Below are 19,421 nucleotides of genomic sequence, written 5' to 3'. Positions count from 1 at the left end.
GGATTTATTTGAAGTTGTCTGCTCGATAGGCCCAAAATGGGCGATTAGGCCGAAGTAGTTCTCTACCCTATTTCTTTCAAATTTGCAATCGCCAGCCAAAGCTCTGAGAAATCCAGAAAACGTTCAGGTATCCTTCCCGAGAAAGCTTGAAATGATTAAGGCATCCTTCACACACCGTCTATGCAATAAAAGGTCATCGGAAGAAAAGAACACTGAGGGTTGAAGCTGCACAATATCATGATAAATATCGTATATATTTTGTATAGTTCTGCTTGTAGCTTGTATCAGACTAAAATTTGTGTATTGATTGAGAACCTTTAAGCAAGCTTTGCTATTAAATATCTAAAATATGCGATATAAAATGTACACGTTCCATCCTACCGTACGTTGGTCCTTTCATAAGAAAGATTCAAATATTTACAATCACTCATTGCCTTGCCGCTCAATCAACGTAAAAGAAGAATAAATACCTAAACTAAGAATATTCAACAAAATTCGCTCTAAGAAACATTAATTGCCTAGAAATAATCTACGAGTACCGTCGTCGTAGTCATCACAATACTTTCCGTTTTGTCTTCATATTTGGTAACCGGTTCCATTTTTGTGTAGAGGAAACTCTTGGAGCTCTTGGCTTGTATCTCCTAGCTATTCCTAGAATTATTTTTGTGGGTTTGTTTTTGGTAAAATTCTTAGAAATACTGGCTGCCGCGAGATAGAAGCAAAGCACTCCAGTCCTGATCGCTAAAACAGCTTACAAGCGATCGCAAAACGTGTACAGTAGATTGCGATCGTGAAAGTGGTACACATTGTTGATGTGTCGTAGGACCCGCCCATCGATCAGTCGCCGTGCGTAGTGCGTTGCATCCGAGCGATCCTTCGCCAATCCGACCTCGATCAACCATTCGACGAAAACATTGCCGTAAAACACCTTCTTGTAGATTCGGATGCGCCATCTGTAAAAAGAATAATGGCATTAAATCAGGCTTCCATAAATTGTCCGTTAGGGAATGGCACCTCTTGTCCCTGGCAATCGCCTTTCGACAATTGTCCAAGTGATGCGTCGTAAACTGATCGCAAATGTGTTGTGTTTCGGCGGATAGTTCGCTCCAGATTGGCAGCTGAAGCAAATTGGCTCCGTACCATACCTTGCGCCAAAACTTCATCAATGGTAGTAGCAGTTCACCAGTGTCGCTGATAAACACGGCCAGTACAATAATACTCTGACCAAAGTTAAGGAAAGCATCCAGGAAGGTCAGCTCGACGTAGATTCCGGACATGCCTTCCATGATGAGGGTCCATACCGAAAGCGCCAGTCCGACGAACATGGAACAGAGGAGCAGAATCAAGAGGACCATGTGTTTGAGCGTTTGGTGTTCATCAACGGTTTTGTCAAACTCTAACGGTTCCAGGCCATCGCGAGCCTGTTCCCGATAGTGCGCGATCATCGACTGGCACTGTTGCTTCGAGGCTGATGGGCAGTTGAACTGCGCCGAGCACATTCCGCTGGAGGTTATAGTTTCTTCGCTAAAATTGCAACACACAGAAAAGGTTAGCCTTGATCTTTATCTGAACTCGCGATTTTAAGTCACTCACTTCTCGATGTCATTGTTCACACTCCCACGAACAACCAAATCTTCAATATCAACAACGGTTCGACGAGTATTTGCGCCAGCACTACAACACCCACTAGCACCTGCTCCGCATCCGGAATCGTTTCCCCTCAGCATTTCGTCATCGCTCGAAGTCATCGAATGCCGCCGTCTATGTACCGTTCTGCTATGTTCTGTGGTATTTGGCGTTTCCTGGATCAAATTGGTCACCGATGAAGCTCCCAGGGTGCTGGTATCCGTATCCGGTGAGGAAACCTCCCTCGACAGGGTCATATACTTTTCGTGCCGTTTCTTGAATCGCTGGTGCAGAATCAGACAGCCGACGGTGACGATGAAGCACATGACTAGAAGAAATACCGCTATCGCTGCCTGGGCGTTCCCGTACTGGAAACTTGGGTTGCGCTTCTCCGTTGGGGTTATGTTCTTGTTGTCCAGGAAGAACAGGAGCGATACGAATATCGTCGGTAGACCCCAAGCTGCAGCAATCTGGAACGGAGAAGGGTGTTATATTGTATTTTGTCGAAAATTCGTCAACTTGGAGGATATTTGCTAACGGGGACTTCAAACCTGATGGCTGTAAAGTGCCAATAAGCAATCAAACTACATAATTGCTTAAATTCTACCTCTTGAAACATCGAAATAATTTAGAAAACGTCAAATAGGCAAAAAAAAAATGCTTGAAAATAAAGCTGAAATTTGACTGAAATAGCATCTGCCCAAAAATGCTAAATCAGTCCAAATATGGCCTTAAAGCGCGAAAACAGTTTGGATACATTAAAAGAGTATAATCAAAACGCATAAATAGTTATAACACGATAAAATAGCATGAAAGACACCAAATAGCACTTTAAGACGATGGAATTACCAAAATGACCTTAAATACGCAAAAATGGTCTTAGAATCGCCTGAAATAGGAAAAAATGCCAATGCACTGTGGCCGAAGTGGCAATTTAGCGGTAAACAAAACTTTACTCCAATTCTATTAACTGTAGGGAGATAGTCATTGGCGCAGCCAACGGGGTACCAAGAGGGCCAGGCCCGCTCCAGAATTATCTAGGCCCCCTTCCTACGAATTTTGGGTGCTTTTATTTATACACCGGTATTTTTTCGGTCTCTGTTCCGCAATCTAGTGCCAATCACCGACGGACATCGATTGCCATCCATTGACGGCAATCGAATGTGCAGGAAGGCAGCTTTCACACATGGGCCGGGACTAACGGCTTTGTGGAACGATACAACAGTTACCACTTCAACCCACCTCTACTCCTCTCTATATATCTTGACCCACTCGGGGTATGAGAGAGAAGGCAACGAACATCATTATCATTCCAAAAGTAACTGCTACCGCGTTCGGTTGCATTGTATTTTGCGCTCGATCAATAAACGTAGTTAAAGTGATTTCTCGCGAGTTCCATTATTTCCACAACAGGTCCGAATCCGTCCGCTGATATTCCACTTCGTTGCCCTGACTCTACCGTCGGTTTCGTCAGGCTTTACTTCCCTTCCGAAGGAAGACGTGACCAGAGATTTTACAAATCGATTTTCCCGGCTACGCTAGCTAGGTTGTATTAGTGAGATCTTGCGTCGAGTAGTCAATATCTTATTATTTTATTGGTAAGTAATATGCTGTAACAAGTTAATAGCATATTCTCAAATATATTATATTATTAACAATATGATCCACTCTTTCACTTAGCTGGCGAACCGAATTTTTAGCGATGAAAGCACCTCTGTGACCAAAAAGGCTACCAATGTATTTTTTTTATCGTCACGAGGGGTGAACCAAATGAAAAATTGTTGAATATTTAAAATTAATATATTTCAGCATTTTATTTTATTTGATGGCAACAGTGACATGTCAGACAAATTTTAAAGTAACATACACAATGTAATTAATGAAAATAATTTGACTCTCTTTTGTAATAAGTGCTATATTCGCACCCCTCGATTGTAATTGAATGATTGTTGCTGACCTTTTTCAACGCTAGATGGTGCGTGAAGCAATATTTTGCGGGTCGCCATTGCAACATTTGGAAAAGGCATGAATGGATCATATTGTTAATATGATATATTTGATATTCTCCTATCAAAGCATAATTTGATATTGTTATGATATGATGGTATCATGAATTCAGAAGCTAATTTTGATCTTATTGTAGACTAAGCTATTAATTTGACATTCTCATTAAGTTAAATAATGAGATATAATAGCAAAATGTGATATTAATTTATTTTGAATCTTGCTATTTTTTGATATGGCAACAAATAGCTTTGCTATTACTCACTTATGGTCCCATAGATTTTAGGATATTATCACCGACAAACCGACAAGAATGACGATACTAATTACCACAAAATTTCTGCTCAAAGCACACTACCGACATCTGTCTCCGTGTTCGCGGAAAACGTTTATCTAAGCCACGAACGCGAGTGCAAAATGTATGAGTTGGTTCGTGTCTGATCTATTCTGTACATGTTAGGTTTATCTAGATGAAAAGTTTCTATGGTTTTGACAGATGGGATCGCTGCAAAGTTTCTATGGTTTTGACAGATGTGATAGCTGCACATTTGAATCGGCCGTTATAGATTTTCGGGCGAAAGCTAAGTTTAAGTTTCATGTCGGTTTGTCGGTGATATTATTTTTGATATTTTACCTCTTATATCGATTAAACTAATAGCAGTTTTGGATGTTCTGTTCCTCAATTTTAATAGTAAAACCACAGAAGACAAACAGACATAACATATTGCATATATTTCACTTTAAAACATCGTCACTAAACACTACCGCTATCTGTTGAGTATTCTGCGATGGACAGTACGCGGCACAGATGGCGGTATTGTATAAACGTCAAACGCAAGAAAATTTAATACGCGCTTCAGGTGGCGGTACTACCAACTAAAAACAATACGGGTTCGATGAATAACTTGTCAGTGTTATGCAGTGTTCGGAAAAAAACTCAAAAACTCAAATCTCATGCATGAGTTCATGCGCCTATGAGTTTTGCCTTGCAAAATTCAACGTCGCAAAAATCACCGATGAGTTTTCATGTTCAAAAATTCATTGCTTTATATTTTGGCGTTATTCATTGTTATTACTATTGTTTGCGCATCAGGGGTTGGAACACTAACACAACATGCATAGGCATGCTATCATTTAATCATTTTGTCAGCTTCTGCATTCATGTTCCATCAGATGCCACTGCTGTTGTTTGCGGTGACATCTATTGGAAACTACACACAATCTGTTTTCCTATAATTGTTCACAGAGGACACTGCAGAGCAAAACATGTCTGGTACCTCTATATATGCATTTAGATTAAAGAGCCTGAATTTATAAAGAGGTGACATCTTATCCATTTGACAGGTCTTCTGCTCGATTGGAATGACTTTTCCTATGACTTTGACAGACATTCGATTGTTCCAATTTTGATATGTCGTCTCTTTATAAATTCAGGCTCTTTAATTTAGATTATTATTCGAAGTCCCTCCTTTTTTACACATTCTGCTCACAAAATAGCTCATCCCTCACAGAATTTTCCGCCGAATTTTATGAATGGAGCGGGGCATAAAGTATCTTTAGCGCAGAATATGTAAAAAAGGAGGGACTTCAAATGTTAAAGCAAATGCATACATAGAGGTACCAGACATGTTATGTAGTGTCAGGTACTCTATTTTGTAATCTGTGAAAGGGAAATCACAAATCGAGTGTCATCAATATACATGGCATGTTGAGAGATTCAGGTCGTGAGAGCAAATTTTCTCTCTCAAATTTGATTTTTTTTTGGCTCTCTGGGAACTGGTAGTAAAGCAAGGGGTGCGACACATCTAAATCTCGATTTCAAATGGTCGAAAAATCTCACATGAGCGAATCAATCTACGAAAAATCTTTTTTAATCTCTTGCATCTAAACCCATCTACTCGCATCGATCTCCACCTTTTTGCAGGAAATCTTCAAAATCATAATCAATCGTGCGCGAGTGCATCTCATAACAGCAAAGCAAAAAATGTCCTGCATCTTAGATAGAGTCGCCCCCTCAGTAGTAAAGCAGGTAAAATTGTATGGGGAAAAATCATTTTTATTTAATTGTAGCTTGTTTAACAATAATTTTCGGGAAAAAACTGAACGACAAAGTCCCTGATTAATTTCTTTAGGTTGTCGTTCACTTTGTTTGACCTGAATATGCACCGAAAGCGAATTATTCCCACTTCTCTCAATTTCTATATGGGGATTTTTATTACCGACAAACTGACATGAAACTTAAACTTAGCTTTCGCTCGAAAATCTATAACGGCCGATTCAAATGTGCAGCGTCACATCTGGCACAACCATAGAAACTTTGCAGCGATCCCATCTGTCAAAACCATAGAAACTTTTCATCTAGATAAATCTAATAGTACGTTCAGACTACAGAGTTATAACATGTTATAGCGCTATCTTGATGGTGGTCTCTGTGTTGCAATTATTTGACAACCGTTATAACATGTTATAACTCTCCAGTCTGGACAGCGTTTAACATGTCCAGAATAGATCAGACACGAACCAACTCATACATTTTGCACTCGTGTTCGTGGCTTAGTTAAACGTTTTCCGCGAACATGGAGACAGATGTCGGTAGTGTGCTTTGAGCAGAAATTTTGTGGTAATTTGTATGATCATTCTTGTCGGTTTGTCGGTGTTTTTATCACTTCCTACCAGCGGAACAGCGCCATCTCTGTGGAAAATGGTCGAACAAAATTATTAATTGACGTTAGAGTGGTTTTTATGAGTTTAAAGCGGGAATAATTTTTCGGCGTTATGATTCTGAGTGCGTGAATATGCATGATAAGCGTGAATTTTGCTTGCCGCATTCGCACGCCAGTTTATTCTTGCAGGGAGGCTCAAATAATGAGATTTGAGAATGATTTTCCGAATACTGGTGTTATGTTTGTCTGTGGTAAAACTTGATATTGATTGGAAATTCTACAATACTTGCACACTTAGAAATTATTACCGTATTCGGTAATTTTTTAACGAACTTTCAACAGCTGAACACAGACAAACAGACATAACTCATTGAATATGCTCATTGTAAAACATTGCCGCCATCTGTTGAGTATACTGTGGTAGGCACTACGCTGAACAGATGGCGGTAGTGTGTAAACTTCATACGCAAGGGAATTACCTATGCGCGCCAAAGGTGTCGGTACTACCAACTACGATACTTTTAAATTGTCCGTTAAATGCTTGTTCAATGAACAACTTGTAAGTGTTATGTCTGTTTGTCTGTGGCTGAACGTTCGGTAAACAGTTCGGTAATCGAAACGATTACGAAACGATGAAAATTTGTTTATCTTGTGTATTTTTTGATTTTTTTTCCGGTGAATTAAAATTTAAAGCTCTTTTTGCATTATTATTTACGAGATTTTATTCAATAGTAAACATATAGGTAAAAATATATTTTAAAATAACATATATTGCTCGCTGAACTATTCTTTTCGCAGGTGGCTGCTTCCATGGGGATGCCAGTCCAGAAACATTGACTGGAACCTGATCCCGAAAGCACAGAATTCCTGGCTGTGTCTGAAGAGCAATCATAAAAATGAAAGAAATAAATGTAATTATCAATCTCATTAGGAATATTTAATAGATGCATTATTCATCTGTATTTGCGAACATACTTACATTGTTTTCACTGGATTTTCCGGTCACTTTGTTACTGTTTACTTTAACACTTGATATAAATATGACCGTCTTTCGATTGACAGTCTGGAATTATTTACAGAAGTTCGGTAAACGTTTCTGTAATTTGCAGTTTGTTCGGTATTTTTTAACCGAATTCGGCGTTTACTTTGTTTTACAGTTCTTACTGTACTCTTTTTAACGAAGTTCGTCAATATAAAAGCCAGATTACCGTCACTTCGGTAAAACATTACCGAATGTTGGTAAAATTATTTTTGTTTACCGAAAAATCTGTAACATTCTTCATTTACCGATTATTTTCGGTAAAAAATTACCGAACAAGGAAAACGTTGCTGAGTGTGTGGGTAGTGATTATCTCATTTGAAAAGGTTGCTCAGCCAGTCTTCGTTTCCGATACGCTATTTCGAACCATTTTCCCCTACAGGTAGGTATATACTTACAAACACCGGCCACAGCTTCAGCACGAAGCACAAACTACGGCACTGCAGAAACAGGATCGTTATCGCCAAGAATGCCGTCCACAGCCGGCTGCTGTAGCACCCGATCGTGAAGAAGTAAAACTGCAAATACATCTTCCAGCCGGAGTTCTGCTCGAACGTCGACCACATGATCACTCCGATGTTGCAGATCAATTGCGATATGATCAAACAGCTCGTTATCCTATGCGGCATCTTCTTCATCTTGCGGGTCAGCGTGAACAGAATCAACATCCATACGGAGCAGAGCATCGCCACGATACTGATGTCGAACGCAAACTTGTCCAGTTCGTTCAGATAGTCGGACGGATTCAGGTTCGTGATGGTGATCATCTTGGCCGAAATGAACATCAGAGGAGCACTGATGAACGTGGACGCGACCATGCTGTTGGCGATCAGATCAACATCCTGGTTGTACTGCGAGGCAATGACAAACACACCCGGTGCCGAAGGGAATGTTCCATAGAGGAACCCGAACGTGCTGAGATCCGTCGTCTCCGAAAAGTTTGCCCCGGCGCCGATTATGTTGACGGTTTGGCGTGTCACCAGCGGGAGGACTAGGAGTTTCACCAGGATCAGGATGCCCGGCAGGATCAGGCCAGGTCCTTGCAGGGTAGCTCCTTGGCCGACCATTCTTAGGCCTAGTAGGAACAGAGACGTCGCCGAGAAGGAGTTGCCCAGTGTCTGTAGGATACTGGCGAGGACGGTTGGAATTCCGTTACGGAAGATTTGTCCCCCGATAACGCCCAGTACGGTCATGAAGAGCACCGGGTTGAAGAAGATGGACTCGATCGTTTTGACGATGACTAGGAGTTTGCCTTTCAGGAGCTTGCGACCGGTGCTGCCGGTATCGGCCAGTTGGGAACAGGGTGGAATCGAGGGGCGACGGGTTTGCTGTAGTGCCTGTAAATAAAATAGGAATCAAAAACAATGTGAGTTTGCATGTTTATGCTATAGTATTTAAATTGAGATTACCATGCATGAGGCAGTGAGATTCGCCAATTCAAATATGACATGCAGAAGGAACTTATAATTATTGATCACTCGGCACGATACGATTGTTATTCAAATGCAAAAACGTGGAATTGCCGGCCGGCGATCGCAATTTGATTGCATAATGAGGAAAAAAATCGCCACCGAATGGTTCAATGTCTGCTTTTGCGTCTTTTTGTATCTACACGTAGCTTTGTATTTTTGGACGTACATGAATTGCTAAATAAAGCAAAGTAAACAGCAGTTATAGCCGCAAAAGGCAATTACCTGGTTTTCTTCCGCCGCTTTCGCTCTAATTTTGGAGATCTCCATCAACACATAGCCTATTGGATTCAGGATGGCCAACGAGATGGGCGCCATCAAGTAGATGTACGACGCATATTCCGGGTGGAGCTTCGAGTACAGTGCGGACACTAGAAAAAAAAAATCCAAACAAGGCTACAATTAGTTAATCTTCATCAAAACAAAATCCGTCTACAGCACCTACCGATAGGAAATCCAATCGCAAAGTCGTTGCTCTGGGTGCAGAAAGTGGCCAGTATTCCGGCGCGACCATAGTTTACGGGTCGGGCCACCAGCAGCGAAATGACTGCCACCGAGAGGAACACGATCGTCTTCGATATCAAGATCGAGAGCAGAAAATTCCAATTCACCGTGCTCCAGTTCAGCTCGGCCAGCGAGAGAAATATCACCGACGGCAGAGCGAACGTGCCCACAAAGGTGTTCAGGCCCTTGGCCTCGGTGTTGGTGATGACGTTGAGCCGACCGGCCAGATAGCTGCAAGGGATCGAAGGCGGAAAATGAGTTAGTTACATAAATGCATGTGGTGTAAATATAGGGAGACTTTTGGGAGAGATATTAAACGCAAAACAAATGGCAGGAGCATCACATGTAAGGGTCGATTTCTTACATCCTCTGCACTATTTCCTACAATAAATGTAATGGCAGTTCTTACAATGGACTGAATTAATATTTTTGAATGAAACCTTCACGAGATGATGTTTTAGCCGCAGTGCATTTGGGAAAGCAAACTTTGTTAAAAATTTTAGCTAAAATTATAAAATGATTTGAAAAACCTTCCGACGACCACATTACTGTTCATGCGGTGAAACATAACGAATTCTGCATAGTTTTTATGCAAATTAGTAATAGAATCTTACATTTCCCGGTTGGGTGTAATTGGGATTTCGTTTTTTTTTTATGAACGTGTACAATGCCGCCGTTATAGTGATCCCCTTTCATTTTCAGTCAATTTACTATATTCTCTCATTTTCCAAGGTTTTTGCAGGACCTCAACGGGAAAGTTTTCAGGTTTTCAAAGAAACTTTTTCATGGCGGGCAAAATGCTTCCCCCTACTATTGACTTGAGGATGACAAATTTTGGAACGAATTTTTTCCCGTGTAGGATATTTGACGCTTTTTACCGCAAATCAGAAGTCGCCATCTTGGATTTCAAAATGGTGTCCGTCATAAATTTTCGGCCTCCACACGCCTATACAATATTTATATCAACCTCATGCAATGCATTTCCCAAAGAAAAAAATATATGATATAGGGGAAATGGATGTAATGTCGGCTTAAATGCCCCTAAATTCAGCAATCGACTAAATTTTCAATAGCACCAAAAATATCCATTAGTACCGTCCCAATGCGCGTTCATCTAGATACAATTGATAAATAGCAGATTTTTAGCGATGGGCCCAATCTAAGATCCATAGGCCAGCATAAGAGCCATTTCCCCTATGTGGTGATGCTTTTGATCAATTCATGGTGATCATCCAATCGATCAAAATAATCGTCGCAGTGATGAAACCCCAACAAAAACAAACAGCAACAAAATACACTCGTTGGTATGCTAAATAATATGAAAACGTGACAACGTGACCAAGCAAAAAGCTTCGCAATGGGCATAAAATGTTCTGTCGAATCGCACACACCCGATCGACAGAAAATGCCTTCCGTGCAATTTAATTGTTGCAATATTTGCGTGCAAACAACCGTGATTACGCGTTCTTCTTCTTTCTGGCTTTTGACGCTCATACACGAGCTTGTGCCTGTTCTCAGCTTAGTGTTCTTTGAAGCACTTTTCGAGTTATTAATTGAATTGTGATGGTCCCATGGCTGCCGCAAGCGGTCCATTTTGCATGATTTTCCCCTTATTTTGGAAGGAAACTTAAATTATCATGCAGAAATTGAGCATGATACGACTAAATTGAAAACATGCACTGTACCATTATAAAAAAAGCTGGGAAGTTGAATAGAACTGGCCTCACTTTGATCAGACGTCAGGATGTGGTCCATTTGACCCGATTTTTCCTTAAACTATACAAATTAGATCCATCAATCGAGTAGTTGAATTCTCTAAGCATTGAACCTATATGCACTAAACTAATGTCAAGTTATCCATGGAATCGAATTGTGCTAGTCTCGTCTAGTGGTGGACCCGATTTAGCCCGATTCTCCCCTCATATTTGAATAACTAATATTTCATGCGGTTATATAAATTAGTGCCACTGCCAATAATAAAAAAAAAATCACTTGCACTGTACTCATGTAAAAGTTTCCGGAGAATTGAATGGTGATGGTCCCATCTTGGACACACAGCAAAGCATCCATTTTGCCCGATTTCCCCTTAAAATTTTAAAAACATGATTATTCAAACGGAAAAATGAAATAGACTCTCCCTAAATCACGATTATCACAGTCGAATTTCGAGTGTGATAATTGTCGAGTAAGTTGGTGCAAATGTCGCAACGAAATGATGATCGACGCTCTTCACTATTATGACAGAATGTTTATTAATTTTAATTATTTTATTATTAAAGCATGAACGTCTAATGAATAATGGAAAACAATGTCATGATGTCAAATTACATTGTATGGTATAACTGTCGAGTGAATCCGAATTTTATAATTTTCACCAATGACAGCACACAAATCTAGATAGAGCTGGAATTAGGGCGTAACAGCTTTTGTAAACAATGACTTCTCTCGTTGATTTCTAGCAACTCAAGTCACGCCTACACCAACCAACATATCCATCGGGTAGGGGAAGTCTTCCCCTATTCGATGGCAATATTGATTTGCCAGGGATAGTCATGCCTTTCGAGAAATTATCGAGAGAAGCAATTGTTTACAAAAGCTGTTACGCCCTAATTCCAGCTCTATCTAGAAATGTATGCGGTGAATTTTCTTTGCTGTGATTTTTTCGGAGAAATGATTTCGGCATATGTTTAAAACAGTATAAAAACCAATATGATAGTGATTTCTAAAGTTATTCAAGTTTAGGGCTGTCTATCCGTGACTCTCAACAAAACCCGTGTCATGAAGTTTTTTCAGAGCTTCAAAGGGCAGCAGCTCCCAAGAAAAACTCCTCCAGTGAAGCCCCGACGTTATTTCGTTTGCAACGACGGCACGGAGAAGCGAACCACAAGGGCTGATCCTGGGGACTCTTTTAGTGATATTTCATATTAGCTGAACCTGATCTGGATGATCAAAATGTGAAAATTACAAAAAGATAAGAAATACAGGACTACAGGAAATTCTCCCTGAAGAAAAGGAATCACCAGGCATCAAGATGTATTCAAGGAGAGGCAACATGTTAATTCGTTGAAATAGTACCAGGTGGATATCATTCTGATTCAAGCAAGTAAGGTGGACCATGAAAGTGCCAGTAGCGCCATGCAATTTCATTCTGGGGGACATTCCTCATGGATTCATTTGGTGAGTTCGTTCCTACTTATTAACACTTGTGATTATGATAGTAAACACTGTTGAGAGCATACCATATATTTAATTTAAATATTTGTACAGTTGTCTTTTGATTTAGGCACGGTTCGATTTTAGCAACAAAATCACAAAACTTTTCTTTTTGGCTCGGGGTTTAATTTTGGCAACGTGCCAAGATTGAACGGAATATCAAAATATTGTGTTTTTGCTCCTTGTGATTACAACTTATAATAAAGTCCGAAGTCAATTAAATCATAAATTGAATTTCAAAATAAGCCCGTTAGATAAAGGCAACACTAAATTTTCGGGCTGGCTGCCAAAATTGAACGGGTAAAATTCAACTGCAAAGGAATAGGTGGATTAATAGTTTGTTAATAAACGTTTTATAATCTTGTACGCGAAAACCCAACCCTCTTACCCAGCATCCCAGTGATTCCTCGTGGAAGTGCAGAGCATTTCTTGGTTTCCATCAAAGCGAGTGTCACGTCAACACAACACACAACAATCTAACCCCCACTGGCCGGCAGTGGTATTATGGAAGAAATTTGCTTACAATAATCCTTGATGTAATAATTTTAAGCAAGTTTAGTCCGGGAGTTAGAAAGCGATAGCTATACTGCAGATTCAGCAACCCATTTCAGAATGCCTGGTAATTCACGTCCATTCCGAGGTTACTTTCACATACAATAAGCCCCGCATGTAAACACTACCGTTATCATATGAATAATGGTACTGCAAACACACTTCCAGATTTCGAAATGTGATGTTTCGAAATCTGGCGCGTATTTAGTAATATATGGATATGCATTTATGATTGATTATAAATCAGATGGATCTCACCAAATTCTGCCTCCGAAAAAGGACCGGTTTGTTCACTCGCGGTAATCGAAAAAATCTTCCGCGTTGTTTTTACAACCCAACACGACATTTTGAATCACATTCGAAGTTTTTCATTTGCACCGATTTTCCGCCTCTTCGAACCAACCAGCAACCGCGAGTGCAACCCGCTCCCCCCAACCAACACCCGGTGAACAAATTCCACTCCCCCCTGGATCCTGGAGAACACCGCCAACGCTAGAAGGTATGTACTCGGTGGACGAGTTTTGGAACATGTTCGTCCATGTTACAAGCGCTTTCCGCAAGTACACCAACAAGAACGAACAGTTCGAAACAATCGTGAAACTGGCTATGCATTATGGCGTCTAAACCACTATGCATAGTCACATGGAACGCTTGCTCCTTAAAGCAAACCCCACACGCATCAATATATTGACGCGAAGGGGAATTATTGACAATAATATTGATGATGTGTATTCAGAAATATTGTCAATCTCGATATATTGACGTCAATATAGCATGTATTGACAATACGATTATTGTCAATAAAAGCAATCGTGTAGGGTTCACTTAAGAGCAAAAACCATCGAGCTTGCGGACTTCCTCCGCAAGCATACCATCGACCCATCGACGTGGGCCTCTTCACCGAGACCCACATCAAGTCCGGCGACACCTAATTCGGCTCCAGGGGGGGGGGGGGGGGTGGTTTTGCGATCATCGTCAGAAAAGGGATAAAATACCGCAGTCTGTCCCATATCCGCAGCTCTAACATCGAGGCCCTTGGTGTGGAGGTGGAGTCGGTGACTGGATACGTCCATTTCATCGCCGTCTACTGCCCTCGACAGTGTGCCGCCAGCAGCGGACTAGCGGCTAAATTCAAGAAAGACCTGTCCACCATCACTGGCGGAACTACCAGCAGAACCAGAACGGTCATCTGCTGTTCGACCACTTACAGCATGGGCTGTACTCCGTTTAGTTTTCGGATGAGCCAACATTTATCTCACCGGCGGGCAACCCATCGACACTAGACCTGTTCCTGACAAATATCGGCTTGTCCAAGCCGATAGCCTTGAACGAACTCAGCTCCGGCCATCAACCAGTGGTGGCTGAACTGGGATACAACGTAGCTCCTGCTTCAAGCCTGCGCAAGGACTACCATCGCGTAAACTTGGCCCAGTTTGGACGCGTGGTAGACAGGCACATCATCGACAACCCGCCGCTTCACTCCGTGGAGGACATCGACCGAGCGTTGGAGGGACTCCACCAAGCCATAACCGTGGTTGATGAGGCGTGCGTCCGACGAGTTCCTGTGAGGGGTAAGTTTATTGCCAATAATTCCCACACCCAACTATTGATTCGACTGAGAAATGTTCGTAGACGCCAGTTCCAAAGAACCGGAGATCTAGCGTGGAAACGTGAAATGGCCGATCTGCACAAGGAGATTGCTTCCAGAATGGTCTCACTCCGGAACGAAAGTTTCGGGCGGCTCATCCAGAATCTGGATGACCGCTCCAGATCATTCTGGAAGGTTGCCAAGGTCCTAAAGACGCACCCCAAACCCATTCCGCCACTCAAAGATGAAAATGATGACGATCGGCTCATAATCACCCCTCAGGAGAAAGCAAATGCGATTGGTGAGCATATTGCCAAATCGCACATGCTTGGATCCAACATCCAAAGTCCGCTCGAAGTTTAGGTTGTGCAATGCGTACTCAACCTTGATTCCTCCCCTTGTGCCATCCCTCCGGAGGATAGAATCACAGTGGAACAGATTTACTCAACGCTGAAATACACCAAAAACATGAAGGCCCCGGGTTTGACGGAATATTCAACCTAGTATTGAAAAATTTCAGCATGAAGGTTCACTCTCTGCTGGCTGCTGTCTTCAACAGATGCTTGGAACTGCACTACTTTCTGGAAGACAGCGAAAATCATACCTATCCGCAAACCCGGGAAGGACCCAACGCTAGCTTCAAGCTACAGACCAATCAGCCACCTTTCAGCGCTGAGCAAATTGTTCGAGAAACTTATTCTCAATCGTTTGCTCAAGTTTGTCGAGGAGCACAATATTCTCCTACCGGAACAGTTCGGGTTCAGGAAGGGGCACTCCACAAATCATCAGCTAGTACGGGTGATGAATAACATCCGAAGTAACAAGGCTGTATCCAAGTCTACAGCCATGGCATTGTTAGACGTTGAAAAAGCGTTTGACAATGTGTGGCACAATGGCAAACACCACGTGAAAAATCAAAATCAATGCTTCCAAAATCCTTCATCGGCAATCTCCCAAACTAAAACCAGCTTCCTCTTGTACTGTAATCATGGATGGCACAAGGGTTGAGTGGTCCGCCGAAGTAACCTATCTCGGGATGTTGTTTGACGAAAAGCTCCTATTCCGCTCGCATGTGGAGAAAACCGTAATCAAGTATTCCGCCTTGGTTAGGTGTCTGTATCCGCTGATTTGGCGTAGATCCCGCCTCTCAAGGGTGAACAAACTGGCTGTCTACAAACAAATCATAGCACCTGCGATCCTCTACGCAGCTCCGGTGTGGGAATCATGTGCTCAGACTCACAGGAACAAAATCCAGGTAGCTCAGAACAGAGTGCTTAGGATGATCCTTGATCGTCCCTTTGACACAAGAATTTCAGACCTCCACCAAAAGGCGAACATTCCAAAATTAGATTTCAAAATTGATGAGATTAAGACTAGGTTTATGCAGAAATGCAATATATCAGAACATGCTTTGATAAGCAATTTGTATATAGTAGGTTAGGTGTATATAGTAGTTACAGGTTAATTGTAGTTGTAAATAGAAGTTATAAGTAGTCTCCTTTTTCAAATTCAAAACAAACCAATCCCACCAAGGTGGTCATACTCTTATAACAGGCCTGATAGGACTAGGAACTGTAAATAATAAGTAAAATCTCAAATGTACTAAAGTTGAAAAGACGCATCTGTGTCACTTGATAATCTATACATGTTAACCAAACAAATACAAGAAATAAAGATCATTTAAATGTCAAAAATGTCTAAATCATCTTGCCCCTTAAATGCTGCACAGTAAGCCTGGCCGTTTTGATATGTGTGACGCATCGTCGATGTGAAACATGTATCAAATAGACAAGAAAAATGATGTAGGTATATATATATCATTTTCCAGGATGCTTTCAAGAACTGGCTGTGTTGGTGTTAGATTAGATTAGATTAGATGACACGACACAAATGTATGCAAAAGCGTGTCGATGATCTTGACAATGAGAAAGCCTGAACAGAAGTCTAAACAATCATGCAAAGCATCATTCATATTTAACCTTTATCCTTTATGCACTTAACTATTGAGCAGGTCCAGGCCAAATAGCAAAACATTTTTTTTTTTGACGTTGGATAACGTCTTTCGACAACATACGGGGGTACAAAATTGAAAACAGTCATTTTGGATGCGTTACGAAAAATTAAAAGATTTTGAACGATAATAACTCAACCGTCTCTCGATAGATTTACTAGATAATGGAATCAATCGATTGGAAATATTTCTAGCAATTTGCTGAATGTTTCAAAACTATTGATTTAATTCTGTATACTATTGAAAAATGGTTAAAAATAAACCATTGTCTAAAGATGGTGAAAATCGATTGATTTTTTTATATTCTTATACTTTCTCCAACCTAGACATCAGATGCGAGTATCTGACACCTCTGATATTTTCTGTTCTACTATGTAAGCGTCCAACAAGGTCACCCGTTCCATCATTGTCTATCCGATCGTCGACCCAGCAGCAGAGCAGCAGTACCAGAGCAGCGGAAGCAGAGCAACGGCAGCAGAGCCTGGGGGCGAAAGGGCAACTACGCCGAGTGCGTTGGTGCCAGTGCTCCGGTATACTGGGCCGCCGTCATGGAATGCCCAGCTGCTGCAGTTCTCAGTCGGTCGTATTCACCGTCTGCTCCGCAAGGGCAACTACGCCGAGCGCGTTGGAAAAATGGCCCTTTTCAAGGCCACAACATTATCAAGAAAGAGTTTAACGATTAATTTTCTAATGCCTTTCCGACACTTGAATATCGAAAGTTGAATCTTCGCAGAGCCATAGATTCCATTTTTATTGCATTTCTACAAACCTTATTTCAGAATCGAACTCGTCTTCACAGACTGTTTGAAGAAGAACGATGCATCATCGAGCACAACCCGTTCCGTTCCAAAATCGTCCTCATCACAACCTCCAGAACAACCATCTACCTTCTCGACATCTCGAGTGGATTTCCCGGTTCATCATACCACCTAGCGCTGTTCTACTGATTGGTAATAATATTTACCCGGAGTTCACCGCACTCGTGGTTGAAGCAAAGCGCCCGGCATGCAAACCGCTCATCAAAATTGCCATCGCCATCCGGTACCCATGCTCGGCATAACCATCATTCCAAAACCACAACCAAAACGGCCCTTTTCAGGGCCACCCATAATTCGACAAAGAGTTAGTTTTGAAGACAATTTCTTTCCAGAATATCACAGTTACACTTAAATTTGGGGACTATACTGGGGTGTGGGAACGCTGGAAGAGGAGATGCTGTCTGTCTTCGAACTACCAACATCATTTCAAAGCTCCTCCAGGGCGACAGAGTAGAGCAAACCCAACAACATCAGCCCAACAAAACGGCCCTTTTCAGGGTAACCAAACTTTCGCAAAAGAGTTATTAAGGAATATTCCTAAAATATAATATACACAATTAAGTACAACACATAACAGACGTTATCCAACGCCAACCCTGCGGTCGTATCTAGTATACAACCCTTCTAACTTTTTACTTGACTTTCTTCGATATCCATGAAGCTTTGCATAATTGTTTGTTATTTCAAAGCCCCAGAATTTATTGAGTAACAGAGATTAAGATCACTAGGCCATAAGCTATCTTGATGGACAGGTTATAAGACAGAATTGTGAAGGATAAGAGATTTAATGACAAAAATACACTTGATACAAATGAGAATTAGAGAAAATTGTAAGAGATATCGGATAAAGAAAATGTGTAAAAACCTATTGACGTTGGAACTCGTTCAACGTGAAACTAGACATGGTTCATGACATTTAATACCCACGCCCAATAAACCAATACTTGAAGAATATTACTGAAAGGTTGTTTACTGAAAGGGTAAACAATTGATTTAAGAAGATTCCCAAAATTCTGGGACTTTAACAGTTCTGCAGAGTCTGAAACTAGAACTTTTGTTAGACTTGGAAGCATTTTAAGGGTTATAACAAATTATAGAACAATCTATAGAATGTTGCGGACAAATCCTGGAATTTTTAGTAAAACTTTCGAAAGAGAAGTTCTGAGCAAGTCGTTAGAAATTGTTAGATGAATTTTAAGGGATTTCTGTGCAGAAGAATGCAAGTTCTAAATTAAATTCTTAGGTAAATTTTGAATATTTCAAAAGGAGCTGTTTTAAGGAAAATTCCTGTGATTCTGAGGAGATTTGTATGGGTATAGTGAGGGAAATGACAGATGAATTTTAAGAAGAATTCCAAAAGAATTATGATGAGAATTCAACAAGAAACAGGGTTCTGCGAGTGTTCTGGGGACAATTTCAACCCTAGTGCGAAAGATTCACCGCAGAGCTCCAACAAAATAAATTGCAAAAAAAATGCTGATGATTAGAAAGATTTTTTTTTAAATACTCCAAGGAGTTTCCAAATAAAATTTCGAAAGATGCAGCAGAAATCTTGAAATCTTTGAATAAAGTTAAAAGAAAATTTAGCAAAGAATTTCAAAGGGATCAAAGTCACCGAATTTAAGGGAATTCTTGGAAGAAGGATTCCAATCAAATTCTTAGAAGGGGTTTCAAGGAAATTAAAAAAAAATCAACGGAAATTATTACGCGGAGTGTTTTTGGTTAATTTCAAAAGAATTCCATGATAATTCAGAGCAGAATTCCAAGTTAATTCTGGAATTCATATCATGAGAATTTTGAATATAGAAAAATTAACACCCCGGAAAAGAATAACTCAGTTTCGGTTTCTACAAATCGATATTTTCTTTTAAGGCCCATGCACTTTATATCTGAAATTGACGATATTGCTGAGTGATTTAATTCTAAAAATAATA

General features: G+C 40.8%; 1 protein-coding gene across 3 annotated transcripts in view; it reads right to left on the bottom strand.

Annotated features, from left to right (window-relative positions):
* Window positions 1-219: 219 nt before the first annotated feature.
* The window catches only part of anchor (integral membrane protein GPR155 homolog anchor), a 54,322-nt gene continuing 35,120 nt past the window's right edge, over window positions 220-19,421 (bottom strand). For all 3 annotated transcript variants that reach the window (XM_065230413.1, XM_065230415.1, XM_065230414.1), the window contains 6 exons: window positions 9,247-9,536; window positions 9,027-9,172; window positions 7,731-8,669; window positions 1,594-2,096; window positions 1,015-1,524; window positions 220-953 (listed from right to left, as the gene is read on the bottom strand). In XM_065230413.1, coding sequence (XP_065086485.1) covers window positions 752-953; window positions 1,015-1,524; window positions 1,594-2,096; window positions 7,731-8,669; window positions 9,027-9,172; window positions 9,247-9,536 — 2,590 coding nt within the window. In that variant the 3' untranslated portion in view covers window positions 220-751. The remainder of the gene's footprint in view (window positions 954-1,014; window positions 1,525-1,593; window positions 2,097-7,730; window positions 8,670-9,026; window positions 9,173-9,246; window positions 9,537-19,421) is intronic.

This window comes from Ochlerotatus camptorhynchus, unplaced genomic scaffold, assembly GCF_037179485.1.
Source record: "Ochlerotatus camptorhynchus isolate MF236.1 unplaced genomic scaffold, CSIRO-AGI_Acam_v1.1 ptg000330l, whole genome shotgun sequence".
Taxonomy (NCBI): Eukaryota; Metazoa; Arthropoda; class Insecta; order Diptera; family Culicidae; genus Ochlerotatus; species Ochlerotatus camptorhynchus.
Note: the sequence above shows the minus strand (reverse complement) of the source record. Positions and strands in the feature narration are given on the sequence as shown.